General features: G+C 54.1%; 8 protein-coding genes across 8 annotated transcripts in view; 3 read left to right on the forward strand and 5 right to left on the reverse strand.

Moving 5' to 3' along the window:
• The window catches only part of PODANS_7_5080 (uncharacterized protein), a gene marked incomplete at both ends in the record, with an annotated part of 1,123 nt that extends 767 nt beyond the window's left edge, over positions 1-356 (forward strand). The window contains one exon of the mRNA XM_001907830.1: positions 47-356. Coding sequence (XP_001907865.1) covers positions 47-356 — 310 coding nt within the window. The remainder of the gene's footprint in view (positions 1-46) is intronic.
• Positions 357-424: 68 nt separating this feature from the next.
• PODANS_7_5100 (uncharacterized protein) lies at positions 425-3,611 on the reverse strand (the record flags this gene model as incomplete). The annotated part of the gene is made up of 3 exons (XM_001907831.1): positions 425-2,461; positions 2,518-2,615; positions 2,708-3,611. 3 exons carry the CDS (start codon positions 3,609-3,611, stop codon positions 425-427), a joined length of 3,039 nt encoding a protein of 1,012 aa, XP_001907866.1.
• A 984-nt stretch (positions 3,612-4,595) lies between these two features.
• On the reverse strand, positions 4,596-6,524 carry PODANS_7_5110 (uncharacterized protein; the record flags this gene model as incomplete). Its single annotated transcript, XM_001907832.1, has 6 exons — positions 4,596-4,832; positions 4,899-5,761; positions 5,818-5,999; positions 6,060-6,187; positions 6,241-6,311; positions 6,368-6,524. The coding sequence occupies 6 exons, from the start codon at positions 6,522-6,524 to the stop codon at positions 4,596-4,598; spliced, it is 1,638 nt and encodes a 545-aa protein (XP_001907867.1).
• A 1,328-nt stretch (positions 6,525-7,852) lies between these two features.
• On the reverse strand, positions 7,853-11,319 carry PODANS_7_5120 (uncharacterized protein; the record flags this gene model as incomplete). Its single annotated transcript, XM_001907833.1, has 2 exons — positions 7,853-11,221; positions 11,272-11,319. The coding sequence occupies 2 exons, from the start codon at positions 11,317-11,319 to the stop codon at positions 7,853-7,855; spliced, it is 3,417 nt and encodes a 1,138-aa protein (XP_001907868.1).
• Positions 11,320-11,890: 571 nt separating this feature from the next.
• On the forward strand, positions 11,891-12,781 carry PODANS_7_5130 (uncharacterized protein; the record flags this gene model as incomplete). Its single annotated transcript, XM_001907834.1, has 1 exon — positions 11,891-12,781. The coding sequence occupies one exon, from the start codon at positions 11,891-11,893 to the stop codon at positions 12,779-12,781; it is 891 nt and encodes a 296-aa protein (XP_001907869.1).
• A 196-nt stretch (positions 12,782-12,977) lies between these two features.
• On the reverse strand, positions 12,978-13,872 carry PODANS_7_5140 (uncharacterized protein; the record flags this gene model as incomplete). Its single annotated transcript, XM_001907835.1, has 2 exons — positions 12,978-13,686; positions 13,766-13,872. 2 exons carry the CDS (start codon positions 13,870-13,872, stop codon positions 12,978-12,980), a joined length of 816 nt encoding a protein of 271 aa, XP_001907870.1.
• Positions 13,873-14,333: 461 nt separating this feature from the next.
• On the forward strand, positions 14,334-15,134 carry PODANS_7_5150 (uncharacterized protein; the record flags this gene model as incomplete). The annotated part of the gene is made up of 1 exon (XM_001907836.1): positions 14,334-15,134. The coding sequence occupies one exon, from the start codon at positions 14,334-14,336 to the stop codon at positions 15,132-15,134; it is 801 nt and encodes a 266-aa protein (XP_001907871.1).
• A 1,374-nt stretch (positions 15,135-16,508) lies between these two features.
• Positions 16,509-18,628, reverse strand: PODANS_7_5170 (uncharacterized protein; the record flags this gene model as incomplete). The annotated part of the gene is made up of 2 exons (XM_001907837.1): positions 16,509-17,876; positions 18,362-18,628. 2 exons carry the CDS (start codon positions 18,626-18,628, stop codon positions 16,509-16,511), a joined length of 1,635 nt encoding a protein of 544 aa, XP_001907872.1.
• Between the last annotated feature and the right edge of the window lie 1,318 nt (positions 18,629-19,946).

Here is a 19,946-nt window from a genome sequence, read left to right on the forward strand (position 1 = left end):
GTTCACAGTTTTCTTGGTGGTGGAGGCAAGAAGTAACCATATTTCCCGTTTCCAGAGTTGAAGTAAACGACCGGCAAGCTTCTCATTATCGGCCCCTGAACCACCTACAAATATCTCGGGCATCTTCTGAAATCAAAATCAATATTTGGCTAAAAAATCCAAGCCCACCCATCCAAAAATGCTGCTCATATAAATGCCTGTATAAAACCAAAGCTCTGTTGTGTGTGTGTGTGTGTGTGTGTGACATACATTACCACCAGGTACATACGCTCCCCCCCCCACGTCTCTCCATTCTATACCCAATTTTCATCGTTGTTGTATATAAAATTCTTTCATCTTCATTAACACCTTGTTGATCATGATACACCTTCCCCTCTACCACCCCCCTTATCTACCCATCATGTCCCACTCCCCCTAACACCATCTACCTCCCACCCTCCCTCCCCAAATCCCTCTCCACCATCTGCAAATCCGGAAACCTCTTCTGAAAATCCCTAATATAATCCTCCTTCTCCCCCGCCGTCATCTTCAACAACACAGCCCCCCCATTCCCCGGTAAATCCACCGCCAACAACGCCTCTCTCTTAACAAGACAAGCCGGCCTGTTTATCATCCCTCCACCCGCCTGTTGCTGTCCCAAATGCACCGGCTTCGGCGGCGGCGCAGGCAACGCCTTCCCACCCGAACTCGTCCCCGGCCTCCCTCCTTTATCCCCAATGATACTGCCCGGTTTCCTCGGCACATACGGCGGTTTCTCCTCCCCAGCCCCCCCCGATGATGATGTCGATGGCCGATCAGTATGCTGTCCATACCCCTGCGCAGTCCTAACAACAGCACCCCGATTGCTCTCATCCAGCAAACTCTGCACCTTGCTCTGTATCGCCTGCGCCCTTGACGCTCCGCCCCCTCCCCCTCCCCCAGCCGGTTTAGGGGGCGGGACTGGACCACCACCACCCCCTGAACCACTGCCCCGTTGCGCAACTCGCTGTCTATACTCCGCCTGTGCGGCAGCAACCCTGGCCTCCTCCTGCGCCAGCATCTGCGCTTCTTGCTCGCGCCTCATCTCAGGCGTCATCTCATCCTGGTCATGATCATCATCGCTATGCCCGCCCGTGGCTACCGATCCCGTAATGGGAGTCAAAACATCATGACGGTCGAGGTCTTTGAGCGGAGACGGCGTCCGGACGATAGGACCAGAGGAGGAATTCCCGCCTTCAAACCGCTTAAACGCATCGCCAAACTTGCCTGCGAGGATATTCTTCGCTCCGGCGCCGATGGAAGACAGACTCCCCCGCTTCGTGTGCTTATGGGACTTGTCCTTCTTGGCCGGTTCCGGGTCTTCGAGAGAGCGGAGAAAGTCAACGTTGGAGGCAATGTTTTTGTCTTCTTCCAGTTTGGGAGTCGACGGGCGGCTCCTGTCGAGGGAAAATCTTGGAGAGGGGGCTTGTTCCTTTTCGCGGAGAAAGTCCAGGTTGGATTCGAGGTGAGTGCTGATTGGTCTTGGGCGTGATGCAAGGTTCTCCAGGCTTGGTCGTCCGCCTTCTAGTGACGGCCTCGAGGAAGAAGGATGGCGAACGTGGCCGGCCTGTGGTGTGCCTTGATATGATGGCGTCCGGGAAACTGGCCGAGCTGCTGGATCTCCGAGCGCCGAGGGAGCAAGACCGAGACCTGTCTCTGGAGCTCTGGGTACACTGGCTGCGCGGTGACCATCAGCAGGTGGGAATCGATACACTTGGTACGGCGAGGGTCCTTCCGCCGGCGGAGGCGATGTCATGGTGCCAGTCGACACCATGGTTGGTTTAGGAGTTGGCTGGTAAAGAGGCTGCGGGGGTGAAGAAATTGCCTGCAGCTCGGGGGTGTTGGAAATGATGGTCGACGCCCGGCTGGCCCCAGGTTGTTTTGGTGGCGCAGAGGCAGACTTGAGCGGAGGAGACACCGGTGATGGGTCTGCCGCCGCTGGATAGGGGTTGGCTCTGCTTCCGTCAATGGACTGCCGTTGGCTTGGTTGCGTTGGAATTGGCGAAGGCGAGGGCTTGATCTGGAAAGCCTCATCTGCCAACTTCTCCGCCACCCTTGTTGACAGATCCTTGGGTAATTGCGGCGACCCCTGGTCAAAGTCGAATTTGGACCCATGGTCATGTAGAAGCGAAAACTGATCAAGAGACGGGAATTTTGATGACAGTTCATCCCCGCCCTTGATTACTGGCCTCGCATCAAGCGCGGCAAAGGGATCACCATTCGTCACCTTGGGTGACGTGACTGTTGCTGTTGTCGGAGCACTGGGCTGGGCAGCCGGCACTCGGCCTCGCCTCATGCGCTCAATCTCGGGAATGGCCTGCTGTTCCTGAGTGGCTTTCGGAGAAAACACGGCGCCAACAAGAGGCGGCGACGTGACCTTTTGCTGTAGTGATGAACTCTGTTTATGCTGATGAGGGTCTCCCTGCGACTTCCCCGAGTAAATCTAGATGTCTGAGTCAGCAACCGCCTTTCACTCTTCAATCTCAACAAGTGACTTACATCTTTGACTGGTGGCTCCCGGCCCTGCATTTTGCAGGCCTCACGGAGTACCTGATAAATATTCGGCCTGGCCTGCTGACTTTCACGTAGCATCCAGCCTAGCCAAGATCAGCTTCCAAAGTCAACTTTCCAACCTTCTCTCCCCCCCCTCCCCAACCCCCCCCCAAAAAAAAACAAAAAAAAAACTCACCAATAAGTCCCTTGAGCCTATCTGAAAAGGCAGGGTAACTAGGATATCTGAAACTGGCATTCAAAATAGCAAGCTGTCCCTGCTCCTCAAAAGGCGTGGTATAATAGCAAAGCTTGTACAGCAGCACGCCGAGCGCCCAAATGTCCGACTTCTCGTCAATCGGCTGTTTCCTGTAGACATCGACCATTTCCGGACTCCTGTACTGCATCGTGGTGTGTTTCTGAACATCCTCATCCATCAACCTGCACTCGACCACCGTCTGGGGAGCCGCGCGCGGTGCCGCCGCCGAACCGAAATCGCAGAGCTTGAACTTCCGGACAGACCCAACCATGGTGATTAGCACATTCTCGACCTTCAAGTCGCGGTGCAAAAGCGGCGGTCGGAGGTAATGCATGCAGGCCACGCCCTCAGCAACATCGGCAAAAATGTTGAGAATCTCGGGTTCCGTCAGCCGGTGCTGCAGGCGCGTGTTCATAAAGTCGATCAGCCCGCCGCCGTTGCAGTACTCCATGAGCAAAAACACCTCGTACCCGCCGCCGCGCAGCTCCGATGCGTGAGAGTCGATATACGTGACAATGGCCTTGTGGCCCTTCAGGCGCTTCATGGTCTCGACCTCGGTGCGCATCCCCCGCAGCGATTCCTTGTCCGGGACGGCGACCCGCTTGAGCACGGCCAGGTCGGTCCCGTTGACGGGGGCGGCCAGCTTGACCAGATATACATGTGCGAAGCCGCCCTCGGAGAGGTATTTCTGAATCACCACGCGGTGGTTGCCAACCTGGATCTTGGTGCCGGGGGAGAAGGTGCCCGCCGGTGGTGCGCCGGGGACGCTCCCTGGTACGGGTGCCCCGTAAGGTACTGCGGGCCGCGCCGCTGCCGGCACCGCCGCCTGGCCGTACGAAGCCATGACCGTGAAATTCCTCCGATGGGCAGCAGCGTGTGTTTGGTGAAGCTGTGAGGTATCGGGGAACACGGGTTCGGGGCGGTCGGGACCGAGAAAAAGGGGGCGGTCGACAGTCCGGGGCGGTGAGAGGGGAGGGAAACAGCTGGACACGGGAGACGACGAACGGAAACGGGGAGCGACTGGTTCGCGGGGGGGGTGGGAGGGAGAGGGTGGACTTGGGCGGAGCAGGTTTTGGCTGGCAAGCGACTTTCAGGGCATCGATGGGGAATTCGGTTTCGCGGGGGAGGGGTTGCTGCCTACGCTACGCGCCGCATGGCCGAGCAGTGGTCGGTTCAGCAGATATTGAATCTTGAGTGCTCCTCGAGGATGACGACAAACGTTTGCTTTGGGGGACAGAGGCTGAATTCGATGTTTGTCGTGCTGCTCATCCAGGTACAAGTACCGCCTGAAAGACAGACAAATGCCAATGCCAATGCCAGGCAGGTCAGTGCTTACACCTCACTGCACACGGACAACTCAGGTGGAGCCAGCTGGCACGGGATGGCTTGGCATTTCCCCAGACCCCCAGTTCAGGGGGGGCCACTTTCAGGGGACAACGGGCCACTTCAGGAGGAGCCACATCAACGAAACACCTTACCACAACCAACGCATCAAACTGTTAACATCTCGCGGCCTGATATTGTATACGCTTTTAGACTCAAAAAAGAACAAACCAATATAGCTTTGGACATGACTGATTAGGTGCGTACTCTAGTCTATATAGATTTCATCCCGAGAAAATAACTACGTCTCATCTTCACATTAATCATCTCCCAAACCAGATGCCACGGGCGATTCCCTCTCACCACAAGACATCTTCATGCAAAAATGGTATCCAGTCATAAAATCCCCATAAGCCCACATTCCAACACACAACAACGCTCTGTACCAAACGCTTGCCCATGTACATCATCGTCAACAAGAGGAAAAGAAAAGATGGTCGACAGATCAGAAAAGGGCTCCCAACATGCGTTTGCGTAAGGGTTTCTTTTCTTCAGGCTCGAAATTGACCGGATCCCTAAACTTGGCATCCGTCTTGAGATCAATCGCGTGCAGAGGCGTCTGCAGCCTCCACTCTCCCGTCTTCACCTTCCACCCGAGCCAGAGAAAAAACATCACCGGTGCGGCCAGGTAGCCCTTGAAGAACTTCTCAGCCGTTTCCGCCGCAGTAGCACCTGGTTTAGGCTATTATCAACAAAAAGAGTCAGCAAATATCACTATGATAAAGGACAAGAAGATGGAAAAACAGACCTTGGCGCAGACGTAGAAGGCGGCTGCGAGACAGACGCCGTTGAAAATGAGGGCAATCCAGCTTCCCCAGACACCACCTGATGGCTTGTATGGGACCAGGTCAAGGGACAAGCCTTGGACCTCCATAGCCTTCCGGAAGCGAATGTGCGCGAGGCAAATCGAGCCCCAGATGAAGAAATACGTCACGCCAGTGACGGCAAGAAGCCAGTCGAACAACTTCATACCCGCATCGTTCGGTGCCAGCCCGACATACGCAATCAAGGCAAACAGGAGGAGCACGATCGTGCAACGCATAGGACGGCCCTGCTTGTCGATTTTGGCCAGGCAAGTGGGTGCCATGCCAACTTGAGCCATCGCCTGGACAGTGCGAGTGAAACCAAACGACGACGAGTTGGCGACACTGATGACGGCGATGGTGATGACGCCGTTCATGATGTGTGGGAGCACCTTGATTCCGGCATCCTGGATCGCCAAAACGAATGGTGATGCTTTGCTGTTGGCGCCCTCTGATCCGAGGAGTCGGGGATCGTCGGATGGCAAAATCAGGCCCATGATGAATAGGTTGAGAATGTAAAAGAAAGAGATGCGCCAGAAGACCTGCTTGCAAGCTTTGGGGACCGACTTCTCGGGGTTCTCTGATTCGGCCGCCGCGAGACCGGCCAGTTCGGTGCCGCCGAAAGAGAAAGAAGCGATCACAAACACGCTGGCAAAGCCCTCAAAGCCGTTCCTGAAAGCACCCGGGTCGCTCCAGTATTCGCCGCCCAAGTATCCCTGCCTTCCCACAGCGCCCGTGTTGATGACGATGCCGAGTATGATGAAGCCGCTGCAGGCTATGATCTTGATGACGCTGAGGACACATTCGACTGTGTTTTCGTGTCAGAACGCGAGCTCCTTGCTGTGCTCTAGTGGGGACACAAACCTTCGCCATATCCTCGAACTCCAAATATTTGAATAAGTGCCAGCACTACCAGAAACACCGTCACCCATACTCCCATGTTAATTGTGTCGTTCCAAAATTGTATCGTGATCGAGGCCGCAATAAGCTCAAAAGGAAGGATGATCAGCCAGGTTAGAGCGTAGCCCCAGCCGATGGCAAAGCCCCTGAGACATGACAGTTAGCGATTACCAGTGTATCACGTATAAAAATAACAGTGAACTTGCCATGTTGGGTCGAGAAATCTTAAGCAGTGTTCGAAAAAGGCGCCATTGGACGGATAGACGACCGAGAGCTCGGCGAGAGCCTGACAAGTAAACAACATCATTATTCCGATGAGAGTGTAGCATATAAGCTTGGAGAAAAGTTAGCTCGAGTCGGCTCTGTTAACAAGATAGATGCACTCACCACGCTGCCTGGTCCACCTGCACTCAACGCTGCCCCAGACCCAATGAAGAGACCAGCGCCAATCGCACCACCTGGACGAGAACGGTATTGTCAGAACAATACCACCGTCCGCAAGCTGGGGACATACCCATGGCAATCATTTGAAGATGCCTGTTCTTGAGGGACTTCTTGAGCTGGTTGTTCTCGACCGGGGTCAGTATCCCCATCTCCTCGTCCCGGCTGCTGGAGCGGGAAGCATTGTCCCGCGCTATCACCTTGGTGCCGGCCTCGTCTGGTGTAGTCATGTCGTCGTTTCTTGCTTTTGATGAACGTGGTTGTTGGGGTAGTCTCGGAACAAAAAAAATGTGACATAAATCGCCTGAGCGAGGAAGGCCAGCAGAGCAGACAAGGAGGGGAATAGCGGGCTATTAGTATGCATGGTGATGCCGCCACCAGAATGATAACGAGAATTATGGTTTGGAATCTAGCAAGCCAAAACCCCTTGGCGCTATACTGGTGTTCACTGGCATGGAAGATAGCAGAAGATAGATTGGTGAACTCTTGATATTGGCCCCCGTACAAGTCGTCCGCCGTCGGGATTGGGTTGGTAGACGGGGAGGACTAGAAAATGCCCTCCGGTTTCCATTCTGGGCCGGATCACAGACTTGTTCTATCGGAGGGACCGAGTAGATCTCTGTTATCAGGGCAAAGGTGCCGGTCGAGTGTTCTGTGGGTCGGATATGGACATAAGGTTTGGACGATGCAATGACACCATCCTGACAGGACCCTAGGTCTCCGCTGTTCCCCCGCCAGGGTTGCCAGTTCGAATGCCATTCCATCTTGACAGGACCCTTCCTGCCGATCGATGGAACCAAACCAAAGCGTCGGTCTTTGAGGTGTCGAGCTGGCTACTTCTTGACGGTCAGGTTACCACGTCTCACTGAACCAGAAACGGTCTTTGGCAGTTCGTTCTCCGTCTTCCTTTTCAAGTGTTGGATCATGAACCAAGCGTTTGCTCAACCGGTTAAGTCAATCTAGTCTTTGATAAGCATATCCCAGAGTGATGATTCGAACGGCAACTAAGTGATAGGAGAATCGGACGTACGCAAACATCTCTGAGAACCTGGAAGAGAAGAGAAAGCACCACCCAGAATCAAGCAACACCATGCGAGAATGCGAGAAAAGCTTGTGGCTGTTGTGAAGGGACTTGTGTCGTGGTCCCCAGCTTCCCCCGGGAGTTCCAGCCAACATATTCCTCCCGACTTGTGAAGACACCAGCTTATCTCGTCACCCGCGCTATGTATGGGGCACCTCCTTTCTTCATGATACAATGGAACAAGTCCAGATGCCACCACCCCACGACCCAAGAAATACGATCGAGCCATTGACATCATACCTGATCAACCTGCCCCATCTCGGTGTTAACACCAGTCCGATTCACATGGTCACCGTTAGAAGTGACGACAGGTGGCCGGCGCCCGTAACGCCGGGATTTCTCCACGTTCCCGGATGTAAGGCCATGTGCAACAACCAGACTCGACTCTGGGGAATGACACTCTTGTGAAGAAAGACCGTCACTTGTACCTATTCGTAGAGATGCCCTCAAAGCTGTCACAACTTCAACTACACCTCTCTACCTTCCCCCAACCTCCACCCTCACAAACCCAAACCCCTCCATCACCGGCTGCTTAACCTCCAACCCCCTCAGCAACCCCCTCTCATACAACCCCAACCAAACCGCATCCCCATTCACCGTCTCCATCGCGTCCTTTAATTCCTTCTGCCCAGGCAAGACATCAACCACCAACTCCAAAATCTCATCAAACATCTCATCCTCCACCTTGACATAGGAAACAACATCCCTCACCAACCCAACCGCCGCCTCCCAAAGCCGCGTAGATTGTGAAAACCTCCCGCCCCCTGAAGGTGTGGTATACGACGACGAGGAAACCATCTTCATCCCCCCATTATCAGGAGATGTAGTTGGCCCACTGCCAAAATCAAGGTTGAGCAGTCCCCCTGTTCCAATCGAGGATGACAACAAACCCGTAGAAGCCGTAGAAGTAGGAATCATAATCCCTCCCCCCTCACTTCTATTCCCACCACCACCACCACCACCACCAACACCACCAATCAACCCCCTTCCCTTGTTACTCGTCCCCTTCTTCTGACCCATAGCCTCCGCCTTAACCTTGATCATCCAAGCCCTCAACCCCTGCCCCTTTTCTCCCCACACACTCCTCAACCTCGTCCCCAAAAAGTCACCCGCCCCTTTACACAGCCCCCCCAACGCCTTAGCAGCCGCTATCGCAACAAAGGGCTCCGGATCATGCAACCTCGTGGTCAAAACCGGCCAGATCACGTTCACAAGCGGTAAGAATGCATCCTCCGACGGGGACAAGGCAGGTGTAACGGTTGTAATAAGATCCAGGAGTGATTTCCTCAGGGTAGGAGTAGGAGAGGTAAGATAGTGCTGCGTCAGCGTCAGTATCCTAGTCAGCAACTGATACGTCGGCGTCTGGACAGCTTCTTTCTCTTGCTCCATCTCCTTCTTTTCTTCATCATCATCATCATCATCATCATCATCCTCAGCAGCTTCCAGCTCCTCAACAAACGACTTCTCCTTCCTCTTCTCCCTCCCCGGACCCCAGGCCTTTCTCGGGACAGGCCGAAACGGCTCCTCAGCCATCGATTTCGACCCCTCCACTCTCGCAAGATGCTTCCCCACCGTTTCCAGAATCCCCTCCACCCCCTGAGGTCGATAACCCCTCTTCTTATGATCAACAGCAGGTTCGCTGTCACCACCCGCAAGAAGCAACACATCCGACTTCACCCCCTGCGTCACGACCTCCCCCAAAACATCAAACAGCCCCTCGACAAAAACAGGATACCCATGATAATTATCCAGCGCCGCAAAAACAGCCTGCACCGTATCCTCCAAAAACGGCACCAGTTTCGGCCCCGTCAGCCTAATCATCATCGTCAAAACCCTCGTCGAAGCAGGGCTTATGTCAAAAGTATTGAGGCGTAGGGAGACAGAATCAAGCATGTAATCCGCATTGTCGACAATCAACTCCGACACGGAACCATACCCGCACGAAGAGGCGAGAATGTTCAACGTAGTGATCGCATGCCGCCTGAGTTGAGGCTTTTCTGACCCGAGAAAGGTAGTGACAGGATACAAGACGTCGATGAGCTCGGGGCGAAAGTCCTCTTCGAGACGGGTGGCATAATACGCGGTGACCTCGAGGGCGAGGGCTTCGAGTTGCCAGGGGGGGGGTTCGACAGAGTCAGAGCGGGAGGCGAGAACAGAGGTGGAAAAGTCGTAGAGCTCTTGGAAGGCTTCGTCTTGCTGCTGGGTCTCGCCCAGGGCAGAAAAGTCAAAGAGCTCGTCCATGTCGGCAGATTGGGCGTAGCTCGACTTGAGGAGCTGAAAGGCGAGCCAGAAGGAGGCAATCTGTGTTGTGGGTTCATCCGAGTCGCGAACGTAGCTGAGCATAGAGGTTGCGAGCTTGACCTGTAGACTCGAAGGCCCGATCTGAGAGATGAGGGAGCCGAGCTCGTTTCGGGTAGCCTTTTGGCCTTCCGAGCCAAGAATGACAGGGCTGTATGTTGCCAACTCGGTATTTCCTGATCTGATGAGGGCTGTGGGCTGAGATAGATCGACGGCGCCTAGGTCATCAATCACCTTTGGAGGTTTCGAAGCCTTCATCAGAGTGATGATGCTGTCTCTTAGTGAATCAGCCAGAGAATCGTCCAGAGTTGACGAGTCCATCTGCATGGCAGCTGCTAGCTTGCTTCCCCGGAGAATACTTCTGATAGCCAATTGCTTGGTCTTTTCGTTGCTGGATTGCATCATTCTTGGAAGGCCAGCGACCCAGCTGTACAGGGCAGATTTGATGCCGTTGCTCAGCTCCGGGTAGATGCTGACGAGGTCCTGGAGGCTGGTCTCGAGTCTTGATTGAGCTGCGTCATCCTCCTGTAACATCAGTGCTGTCTCGACCAATATTGATTGACTGTCAGCGAGTGAAGCGTGACACTCATCCAGCAGAGCGATACATAGTCTGTAAAGAGCACGCTGGACCTCTTCAGACTCATTACTTCGCAACTTGAGAACCGCAGATAAAGCAATCTTCACTTGAGCAGCAGTTGCTTTCAGCCATGACGGTGTTAGTTCGATATCCCTGGACTCTGAGTTGCCTTCGGATTTTGTCTCCTCCGCGGCCGGTGTGGCTGTCTCCTGCTGCCGGAGCAGACCCCTGACCTTGAGGTCACCCAACACATTGACAAACACAAGCTGGAGGGCTTCCAAACAAGCCACAAGAACTCGCTTTTGAGTTTGCCTTTCAAGCGGCGGAGACAACCGTTTACCGAGACCAGACACCGTGCCAGGCAGAAACTGAGCAAGAACAGAGTTGTCTTCGGTGCTGATGAAGACAGCCCGCAAGCAAGCCACCGCCTCAAGTTGAATCAAAGAAGGAAGATCCTCGGTGACGGCATCAATCATCACAGTGACACTGTGACCAAGTGCCGGGATGGAGTCTTCTCCAGGAATCTCCGATCTTTTAAGCCGAGCAGGGTCGACTGAAGTGATCAAGGCTCCCAGCGTTTTGAACCCTTCAATAATCGTTTCTTCCGGGACGTCCTTCTTCCTTTCTTGACCGGGCACACCACCAATGGTGAACGAAAGAAGAATCAAAAGCTGCCGAAAAAGGGCTGCCGATGTTTTGACCTTCCACCCATGCTGTATGAGTTCTCTAAGTAGACGGATGACGCCCTCGACCACCCGCATGGGGTATTGGTCCCTGTCACGGAGGACTTGCGACAAAGGGACAAAGACATAGTCGGCGAGCCTGTCGTCTAGGATGCTGTCATCTTGGCTGGCCTGGGTTGACCAGAGTTCAGTGAGTGATTCGACATGTTGCAGAATCTCTTTGGCATCGGCTGTCTTGTCCTGGGAGCGGACGGCCAACTGGTTGAGAGGCACACAGACCCGCTTCAACTGTTGCAATGTCAGTCAAAGTGTCTGGCATTGATGTGAGCACAACCTACCTTTTGGAAGAACTCGGTCCTTGGAGTAGAGACTGCGGTTGTCGACATGGTGTTCAGCCTGGAGCACCGCTCATTAGAGATGAGTTGGGCTTCGGTGGTTGCTTTCGAGAGGATGGCAAGTGATGGATGCTGAACTTGAAGCTCGCTCTTGCCCAGCTGCCTAATGGCTCAAAGTTGAACAGCCCAAGGTATCCCAAGTCACAGCTGCGATGCCGATATGCTGAATGATTTTCAATGGAAAATTAGATGTACACTGCTAATTCATATTTCTCATGTCTCTCAGAGTGTTTGAATGTGGTTCCATAATGGTGTCTCAACAGCGGCTTCAACAGCGGCTTCTACAGCGGTTGTGCCGCTGTAACTTTGGGCCTTTTGCTCGCTGTAAGCTTCGAACCCGACTTGGGTGAAGCAAAAGCATCAAGGGTTAGGGTTACGACAGGACTTTGGTCCCACAAAAGCCAACAAGGTTCTTTTCGCAACAACCGTCTGGTCCACAAAGTCCACCATTCATCCATGATTCCAACTTGCGACTTGCGACCGTCATCCATCATCACCAAACAACAACAACAACAACAACAACAAGCAACCACATAACCCCCCCCCCCCCCCAACCATCAAAATGCCCCCCACCACCAAAAGAAAATCCCCCGCCTCCGACCGCGAGGAAGAAACCTCACCCGAACCCTCCTCCAAGCGACAAGCCACACCAACAACAACAGAACCATCAAATCCCACCCCATCAGCAGAACCCCCGTCACAAACCTCAACCCAACAATCCCGCCTCGCCCGCTTCAAAGCCCTCCAAGCCCGCGCCAAATCCTCCTCCACCCAAAACCTCAAAGAAGCCACCAAAGAATCCCAACGCCTCGCCTCCGACCCCTCCCAACTAACCGCCATAACCCGCAAGCACGCCGTAGCCTCCCACAAGCTCCTCAAAGCCGAAATCGAAGACTCGGGCGGCGACTTTGAACGAAAGCGCGCGTGGGACTGGACGATCGAAGAGTCCGAACGCTGGGACAAGCGCGTCAAGAAGAAGGACGCCCACAGGGACGACACCGCCTTCCGCGACTACCAGCGCCAGTCGGAAAAGTCCTACAAGCGTCAGCTCAAGAGCATGGGCGCGCCCGATGTCGAGAAATACACCCGCGACAAGATGGCGGCGATTGAAAAGGCGGCCGCCGAGGGGACGCTCGAGATTGTCGAGACGGAGGACGGGGAGATGATTGCTGTTGACAAGGATGGCACGTTTTTTAGCACGGCGGATTCGACGGATTTTGCGCGACATAAACCTGACAAGGCGGCGGTGGATAGGCTGGTGGAGGATCTGAGAAAGGCCGAGGAGGCGTCGCTCAAGAAGAGGAGGGAGAGGCAGGCTAGGAATGGGGAGGATAATGGGGACGTGACGTATATTAACGAGAAGAACAAGCAGTTTAACCAGAAGCTGGCGCGGTTCTACAACAAGTACACGGCCGAGATTCGGGATAGTTTTGAGAGGGGAACTATGGTTTAGTTTGGATTGTTTTGGAGTTGTAACATCAAAGAAAAAAAGCATTGGACGAGCGATACGGAGTTCAACCATGACGTGGGGTATTCTATTCATCTTACAACAACTGGTCATGCAGCCAGTGTTCGCCTGCTCGTGGCAAAACGATCAAAATACAGTTACTGCTACTTGACTTCACACAGCCCGCCTTTCTGGTATGTCTCTAAAGCATCGTCTTTCTCCACCCCTTGGTCCCCAACTCCTCAATCTCTTTTGGTTCAACAACCCCCCTCACACTCTGGTCACCCAGCCCCTCCACCACCGCATCAGCCACCAAGTCCACCTTGAGAGGTTTGATTGCGGCCGCCCCCAGCACCCCCCTGAGCAACCCCCCCGTGAGCCCATCCACCGTGCTCGCGACCAGGCCCCCGGCAGCAATAGGCAGGCTCACAGGCCTAGAACTATCCCACATGAACGGCGCGCGGTAGAAGACCGATCTCAGTTTGGGAAACTCGCGTTGGATAATGTCCTCTGCTTCCCGCTTGGTGGTGATATATCTCGAGGGTAGGACTGGCGCTCCAGCAGCGGCGGAGATGTACCCGAAGCCTTCCACACCTGCCTTTTCGGCCTCTTTTGCGAGGAGGATGGCGCTGTCGCGGTTCATGGTTTCGTAAGTTACCTGTCTGCGTGTGTTGAGGGGAGTTGGGTCGCCGGGTTTGCGGTCTAGGGGGTTGGCGGGGGAGGGGCGGCCGGAGAGGAGGGATTTGTAGTCTGCTTCGAGGAGGATGCCGAGGGTGTGGACTATGTGGGTGGCTGAGGGGAGGAAGGGGAGGTAGGATTGGGGGTTGAAGATGTCGCCTTTCTGCCAGGTTACTGAGCTGGACCAGGAGGGGGGTGGGGAGGAGGAGGGCCAGTGGGGTTGGCCGGAGCGGCTATGGGAGAGAGGGTTAGATAGATAATACGGGGGAGAAGGGAAGGGAAGGGAAGGGAAAAGGGAAGGGGGGGAGATACCTGATGGAGATGACTTCCCAGTTGCGGGCGACGGCGGAGCGGCAGATGCGGGAGCCGAGGAAGCCGTTGCCGCCGAAGACGATGAGGCGTTTGGTTGCGGTTGACATGGTGGGATGTGAGAATGGAGAGGGGGTGCAAATTGGGTGGATGGGTGAACGAGATGGGTTGATTTAGAGAAAGCACAAGAGAAATTCAGGGTGTATGTATGAGAGCTATCAATTGACGTTTCGCTCAACCGAAGAACCCAAGGCTCACCAGATCAGCAAAGCTCGCCGTCCGATTCACAAGCTCCCAAGCTTATGATGAGATCATGCGACAAGGGACTTGCCGGCCGCCGCCCGGGAATTTTTGTCAAAGTTTAGCGGCTCCCCAGCAGGGATGACACAGACCAACTCGGGGAGATCTGCCCCCGCAATCAAGGCTTGACCCGCAAACTGCCTGCCGCGCGCGAGAACCTCTCTGAACACTTTTGAACATTTCCAACACAGTTGCGACGCGACATCCACCCTCCCCAACCCAACCCGACAACAACCCCCCATCTCCCCGCGCCTTCGCGCATGAAATAAAGATGGCCGACAAAAAATCCAACAAACGCATCAAATCCCTCTCCATCCACCGCCCCTTCATCTACGGCACCACCGCCCGCCCCTTCGACCCCCTCCGCAACCCCAAACCCCCCGGGATCCCCGACGACCACACCCACTCCTGGGAAGTCTTCGTCAAGGGCGTAGACGACACCGACATCACCTACTGGCTCCGGCGCGTGCAGTTCAAACTCCATGAATCGATCCCCAACCACGTCCGCATCGTCGACGCCGTCCCGGGAAAACCCTTCTCCCTCAAAGAGACGGGCTGGGGCGAGTTCGAAATCACAATAAGGCTGTATTACGTTTCGGAATCAAACGAAAAACCCCAGACTCTATACCACCACCTCCGTCTCCATCCCTACGGCAGGACAGAGGAGGAAAAGGAGGAGATGAAAAACGGGCCTGATGGGGGTGTGGTCAAGAGTTGGAATTACGACGAGCAGATTTTCAACGAGCCTTATGAGAGCTTCTATGAGATTTTGACGTCTGGGGCTATGCCGGCTTCTTCTATGAAGGGGGGGAAGGGGGGGGGGAAGCAAAAGGGGGAGAAGGAGGTCAAGATGGAAAGGTCGGAGGGGGGGGTGTTGGCCAGGAGTGCGATGATTCCTCTCACGAATAGGGGGCCGGAATACCCTTTTAGTAGGGAGACGGAGCAGTGCGAGATTGAGAAGCTGAAAAAGGCGCTGGTCAAGGTGGAGGAGATGACGAGGAGGACAAAGGAGGAGATGGAGAAGAAGGAGAAGAGGTTGAAGGAGCTAAAGGCAGAGGGGGCAAAGGCGTGAGATTTATGTGGTCTGAGGTATTGGGTTCTGGTTGGCAAATGGCGTCTTGTAAGAATATTGCAAAATTTGATACCCGCTCATGGGGCAAAGAAAAGGGGCGTTGGGGGAGTTTTGGCTTTGGTTATATATCAAGGTTTTGTGTGTAATCTACCAGAGGTAGTGAATGACAGTGCCACGAGGATGAGGCACTGGAAATGCAATGTCTTGAGAGCAAGACGACACACACACCTACCTACGCTGCCGTTCTCATCTCATTTTTGCTCACTGCATTGTCAATATCTACTTCTCCCACGCTAAAATCATTCCTAATCGGCATGTCATTTTGGCTGGCTCCTTGAATGTTGTCTCGCCTGGTGGCTTTGATGCTGTTTGCCACCTTGGGCTTTGACACCATCCACAACATCAGAACAAAGTTTTGCATCCCAAAAAAACCAAATCCACACACACCACATGTGATCTTGTAATATTTCTTATTATCAAAGAAGAGTCGAGAGTTGTCAAGGTTAAGGTATCCAAAGTCCCCACAACAAAATCCATAGTTCCAGCTAGATTTCAAATACCAGCATGGGGACTACTGTTTACCGCATTTCCACACGCACTTTGGTATACACATCGCCCTGGGCGTCTCACACACACCGCGACGAGATTTGATATCCCCCCCTCCACCACTTCAAGCCAGCCAACATAGGAAAACCACACACCCACACACCCACACACCCCACCCCAAAAAAGACATCACGAAAGAAAAAGAAAAGGAAAAAAAGAGGGAATATAGACTTTATCAAAAGCGTCGTTGGTTGGTTGTGTTTATGCGTCCGGACAAAAAGAAAACGAAACAAAACCAGGAACAACCACAGGAAAGGATCTCTCACTTTCACCCGCTCCTTCTCTCTCTCAAACTCAAACAAATGCTTTTCCCATCCTAATATCAAATAGTCCACACAAAAACTTTTATCATGTAGACCCCATTCAACCCAGGAAAAACTACCCAACCCATCTAAGCCATACCACCCCCGCCCCCCAAAAATGATGTATCAGCCGGAACCAAGAAACCCAACCAACCAACAGTAGTAATATTCCCTCATCCGGTAAAACCAAGTGTCTTTTTTTTTTTTTTTTGATATCCCTTCAACGCCATGAAAAAAGAAAAACGGCAACCCAAAAAGCCAAGATAATGTAGCGCAATCCATTAAGACAAGTACAATGTCGCGGGCTGCCATGTCGCTATACTTTCAAAAGACAAACAACAACGCCATATGAGAGAGAAAAAAAAGAGTCGAATATGTTCAAGAAGAAAAGAACAACAAAGGGGAATCTTTGGTACTCGAAAAACAAAAGTGATAAGAGGGGTTGTTGCTGCGGGTAGTCGCGCCATTACGGCCTAGGCTGGTACGCAGGAGGGGGCGTGTCATCCCTTTCCTCCCAGAACTGAGGATTGCGGTTCTTTTCGTCGTATACACGGCGGGCAATCTCTCCGGCCATCTTCATCACCCACGCTTGTTCGAGAATGACGGATGGGGAGATTTCCGATGGCGCTCTTGGCCGAGACCAGTCTGCTGGGACCTTCATATCAACAGGCGACGCCTGACGAGAAGGCTGCTTCTGGGTGGTGTTGGGCGCGCTAATCTCGATCGAGGGGACGGCAGCCTCCGAGACCTTGGCAGGCTCACGATCATTACGGAATGATGGTCTGCGCGGATGAGCACCACCGAACCGCACCTTGTTGCTGTTTGTAGCCGTGTCCTCCTCGGGAACCTCGAGAATGGGGTGAGACATGATGGGCTCCGAAGCGGGCGTTGTCGAGGTGGAAGCTGTCTCCGAGGACTCGCCCGCCTCGCTGCCACCTTCGCTCGAGGTCTTGGCACGCAAGTTGACCACACGAGTCTTCTTTTTGCGGCCAGCCTTGGAATGCCGTCCGGAGCCCAGAGACAAGCCAGCCGTGGCAGAATTGAGACTAACCATGGACGGTCTCGAGGGCAAATGGCCCTGATCCTGGCTCGCCGTGTCCGAAAAGGTGTAGGTATGGGCGGTCCCGTTGGTGTAAGAAGTGGTCCGGTGGAGGCTCGGGGTTGCCGGTCCGGGTGTGCTGGCTGTGTCAACCCGATCTGATGGCCCCGCCCAGGCTCTGAACATGGCTTCCTTGATCGAAGGGGTGAACAATGATGACGTTTCTTGCGTGGACGTCAACGAAGAGAGCTTGAACAAGGCCTTTTGTGAGAACAGAGACTGTGTTTCTGTTCCCGCCTCCAGAGACAATTCCGAGATGGCGGCAGGGTCCAGAAGGTGACCCTCTGCGTCAACAGCATCCAGGGGAGGTGTCGACAGCGGGTTAACAGTGTGATCTACGGTCTCCTTGGACTGCTCCTCGTCCTCCTTAATGATTTGGTCCGGGCACCAGATCTGAAGTGAGAGCCTGTGGATGATGGCTGGCAACTCATCCATCATCAGATCCCGCAGCTTCTGCTCGATAGTCCGTTGAAGGTAGTCACGGACAAAGGGAATCGAGTCAAAGGTCGACGAGACCTTGAGAGACTCGAGGGGGTCATTTCGAAAGACCAGCGTCAGCCCCTTCTGCTTTGAGAAAACCACAATGATGAAGGCTGAGAGCTTGATCTCAGACAGGGTGATCTGAAGCGGGATGGTGAGGCTGGACGACGCCGACAGGGGCTCCGGCGATGCGAAACCTGGCTTGCCCGACAGGTAGGTATTGAGGGGGTTTGCCTGCGCTGCTATATTAGTCTTCTGTTATGCTTCCAGTGTTCCATGTGTTCCATGAAGTCCAATCTATGTGGGGTAGCGGTGAGGAGAATGGGCGAATCCCTGCTCTCGAATTTGGGCACAATTTCTGGTCTAATGCGCCAAGCCTGCAGCTTTCACCGCACCGCCAGCGAAACAACCGAAACAGCGTCCCATCGCGAGCTCTAGAATTCCTAAAACCTGGTGTGGAGCAGTCCCTAGGTTTCGGGTCCCAAATTCGGGTCTCGGGCGTCGAGGGGCACTTGCCCTGGCTCCAGTCCAGATGCTCCAGACGCTCCAGATGCTCCAGATGCCCACTCTCTCCCTCCCCGCCCCCCCTTTCTCGGCTTTGTGAAATGCCCGGCTCCCTCACTTGCCCCCTCCATACTATCCGTAGCTAGCAAAGCACTTGCAATGCCGGTGGCTTGTGACTCCCGTCCGGGGTGGACTCGTCCGATATGTCCGTCGTAGATAACAGAAATTGCACATACTTGCACCCTCGTTTTTAGCGTCAGAAAGGCGTCGCCGGAATAGCACATTTTGAAAATTCCCCTGAATCGGTCTTCGGCCAGGTCACCAATCTCCAAAATCTCCAGGTCTGGTGGCACGGAGCCAAGGTTGAATTCGGTCACGAAGATGTCATCGACGATAATGGGAGGCTTCGGAGACTTGTTCAGGGCGGTTGTGAGCAGGTCGCGTGCTCGCTCATAAAAGCCGGCATCGGCCGTGAGCGGCGACCAGTTGAAGTTGAAGGCCATGTTGAATTGGCACCCAGTTTATAGAGGCATCGCAAGAGCTATGAAGGGTGTGCGGGGCAGGTCGACCCGGAGCCAGGGCAGGGAGGCTTGCTTCGGTCGGATCGAGGTGCGCGAGGCAAAAACCGAGGGGTCGTGGACGTGGGTTGTCGTCGGGAGCAATTTTACCCAAGGTAGCGAATGAAGTTTGACGACGGAAGGCAAATAATAAGTTTTGATGGTGGGCAGCTGATAGATTGGGGATGGGGATTGGGTGCAAGGACCTTCGTGGACTTTTGTCGGGTGCCCGTGGGAAAAAGGGAAAAAAAAGAGAGAGAGCAGTTGCGGCTTTGGAGAGGTTGTGCGGAGGGATGACGCTATCTGACGGGGAACGGTTGGTCTTTGTGTGCGGCAGAAACGGGACCTTTTGGAAATTTTTCGCGCTTTCCCTGCGCCGCGACTTGGCCCATGCTTGACCCTTTGCGGGGGGTTGCCATTTTTCCCTAGCTTCACTGACCAGTGGGCTGATGACTTTTCTGTACCGTCTGGAACATCTGCAGCAGCATCTGCACCTCCAGGGCTCTGTTGCTGATGGCCTGGCTGCCCAAACCCTCCCTCCCTTTAGGATTGATTCATTTTCTCATCATCAGTTTGCAACCTGGAGGTCTCAGGTTTGCATTCAACGCCGTACAGCCCGCCCAGCCACCGGTGCAAACACACACTGGCCGAGCTATCCAACGGATCCGGAGCTTACCTGTCGTACAAAATAATCCGGGCTTTACGGCTATCACGGTAGCAGATGTCGGAACAGGGTGTGGTAACAGCCAGTCGCGTCTGGGGAAATTGGGCAACCGCGCATCAACTCATCATCCCAAATGCAACACAATGTGACAATATACCCAATCCAGACACTCGAAACTGGACCAGCCGTCATCCGATGATGTTGTGGGGAACCCGACTGACAAAGACACCTGAGCTCCCGTCTCCGCCCGACCGAGGTCCAGTGATCCACTGCCACTGCTTGGGACCAGGCGGAAGCTGTGAGAGCTCGGGCCCGCCATCTTGACGTTTGCCCGGGCAGGGGCATGTGCTCCGCCGGGGGTCCCGAGAAGAGAAAGCTAGGTTCGGGAGTTGAACCCGGAGAAAGACGTCAACGACAGGGGCATTTGGTGTTTGCAGACTGACGATGTTTGGAAGAAGAAGAATTGATAAACCATTGTTGTGAAACAAAACAACCACCCAAAACCTGGATTGGTCCTAAAATCTAGCCATCGCTTTTGATCGGACTCTGCCGCCGTCAGGCTACCCCTACCTTAATCAAGATTACCAGCAGTACACCATG

Source organism: Podospora anserina, chromosome 7 (assembly GCF_000226545.1).
Source record: "Podospora anserina S mat+ genomic DNA chromosome 7, supercontig 1".
Classification (NCBI taxonomy): Eukaryota; Fungi; Ascomycota; class Sordariomycetes; order Sordariales; family Podosporaceae; genus Podospora; species Podospora anserina.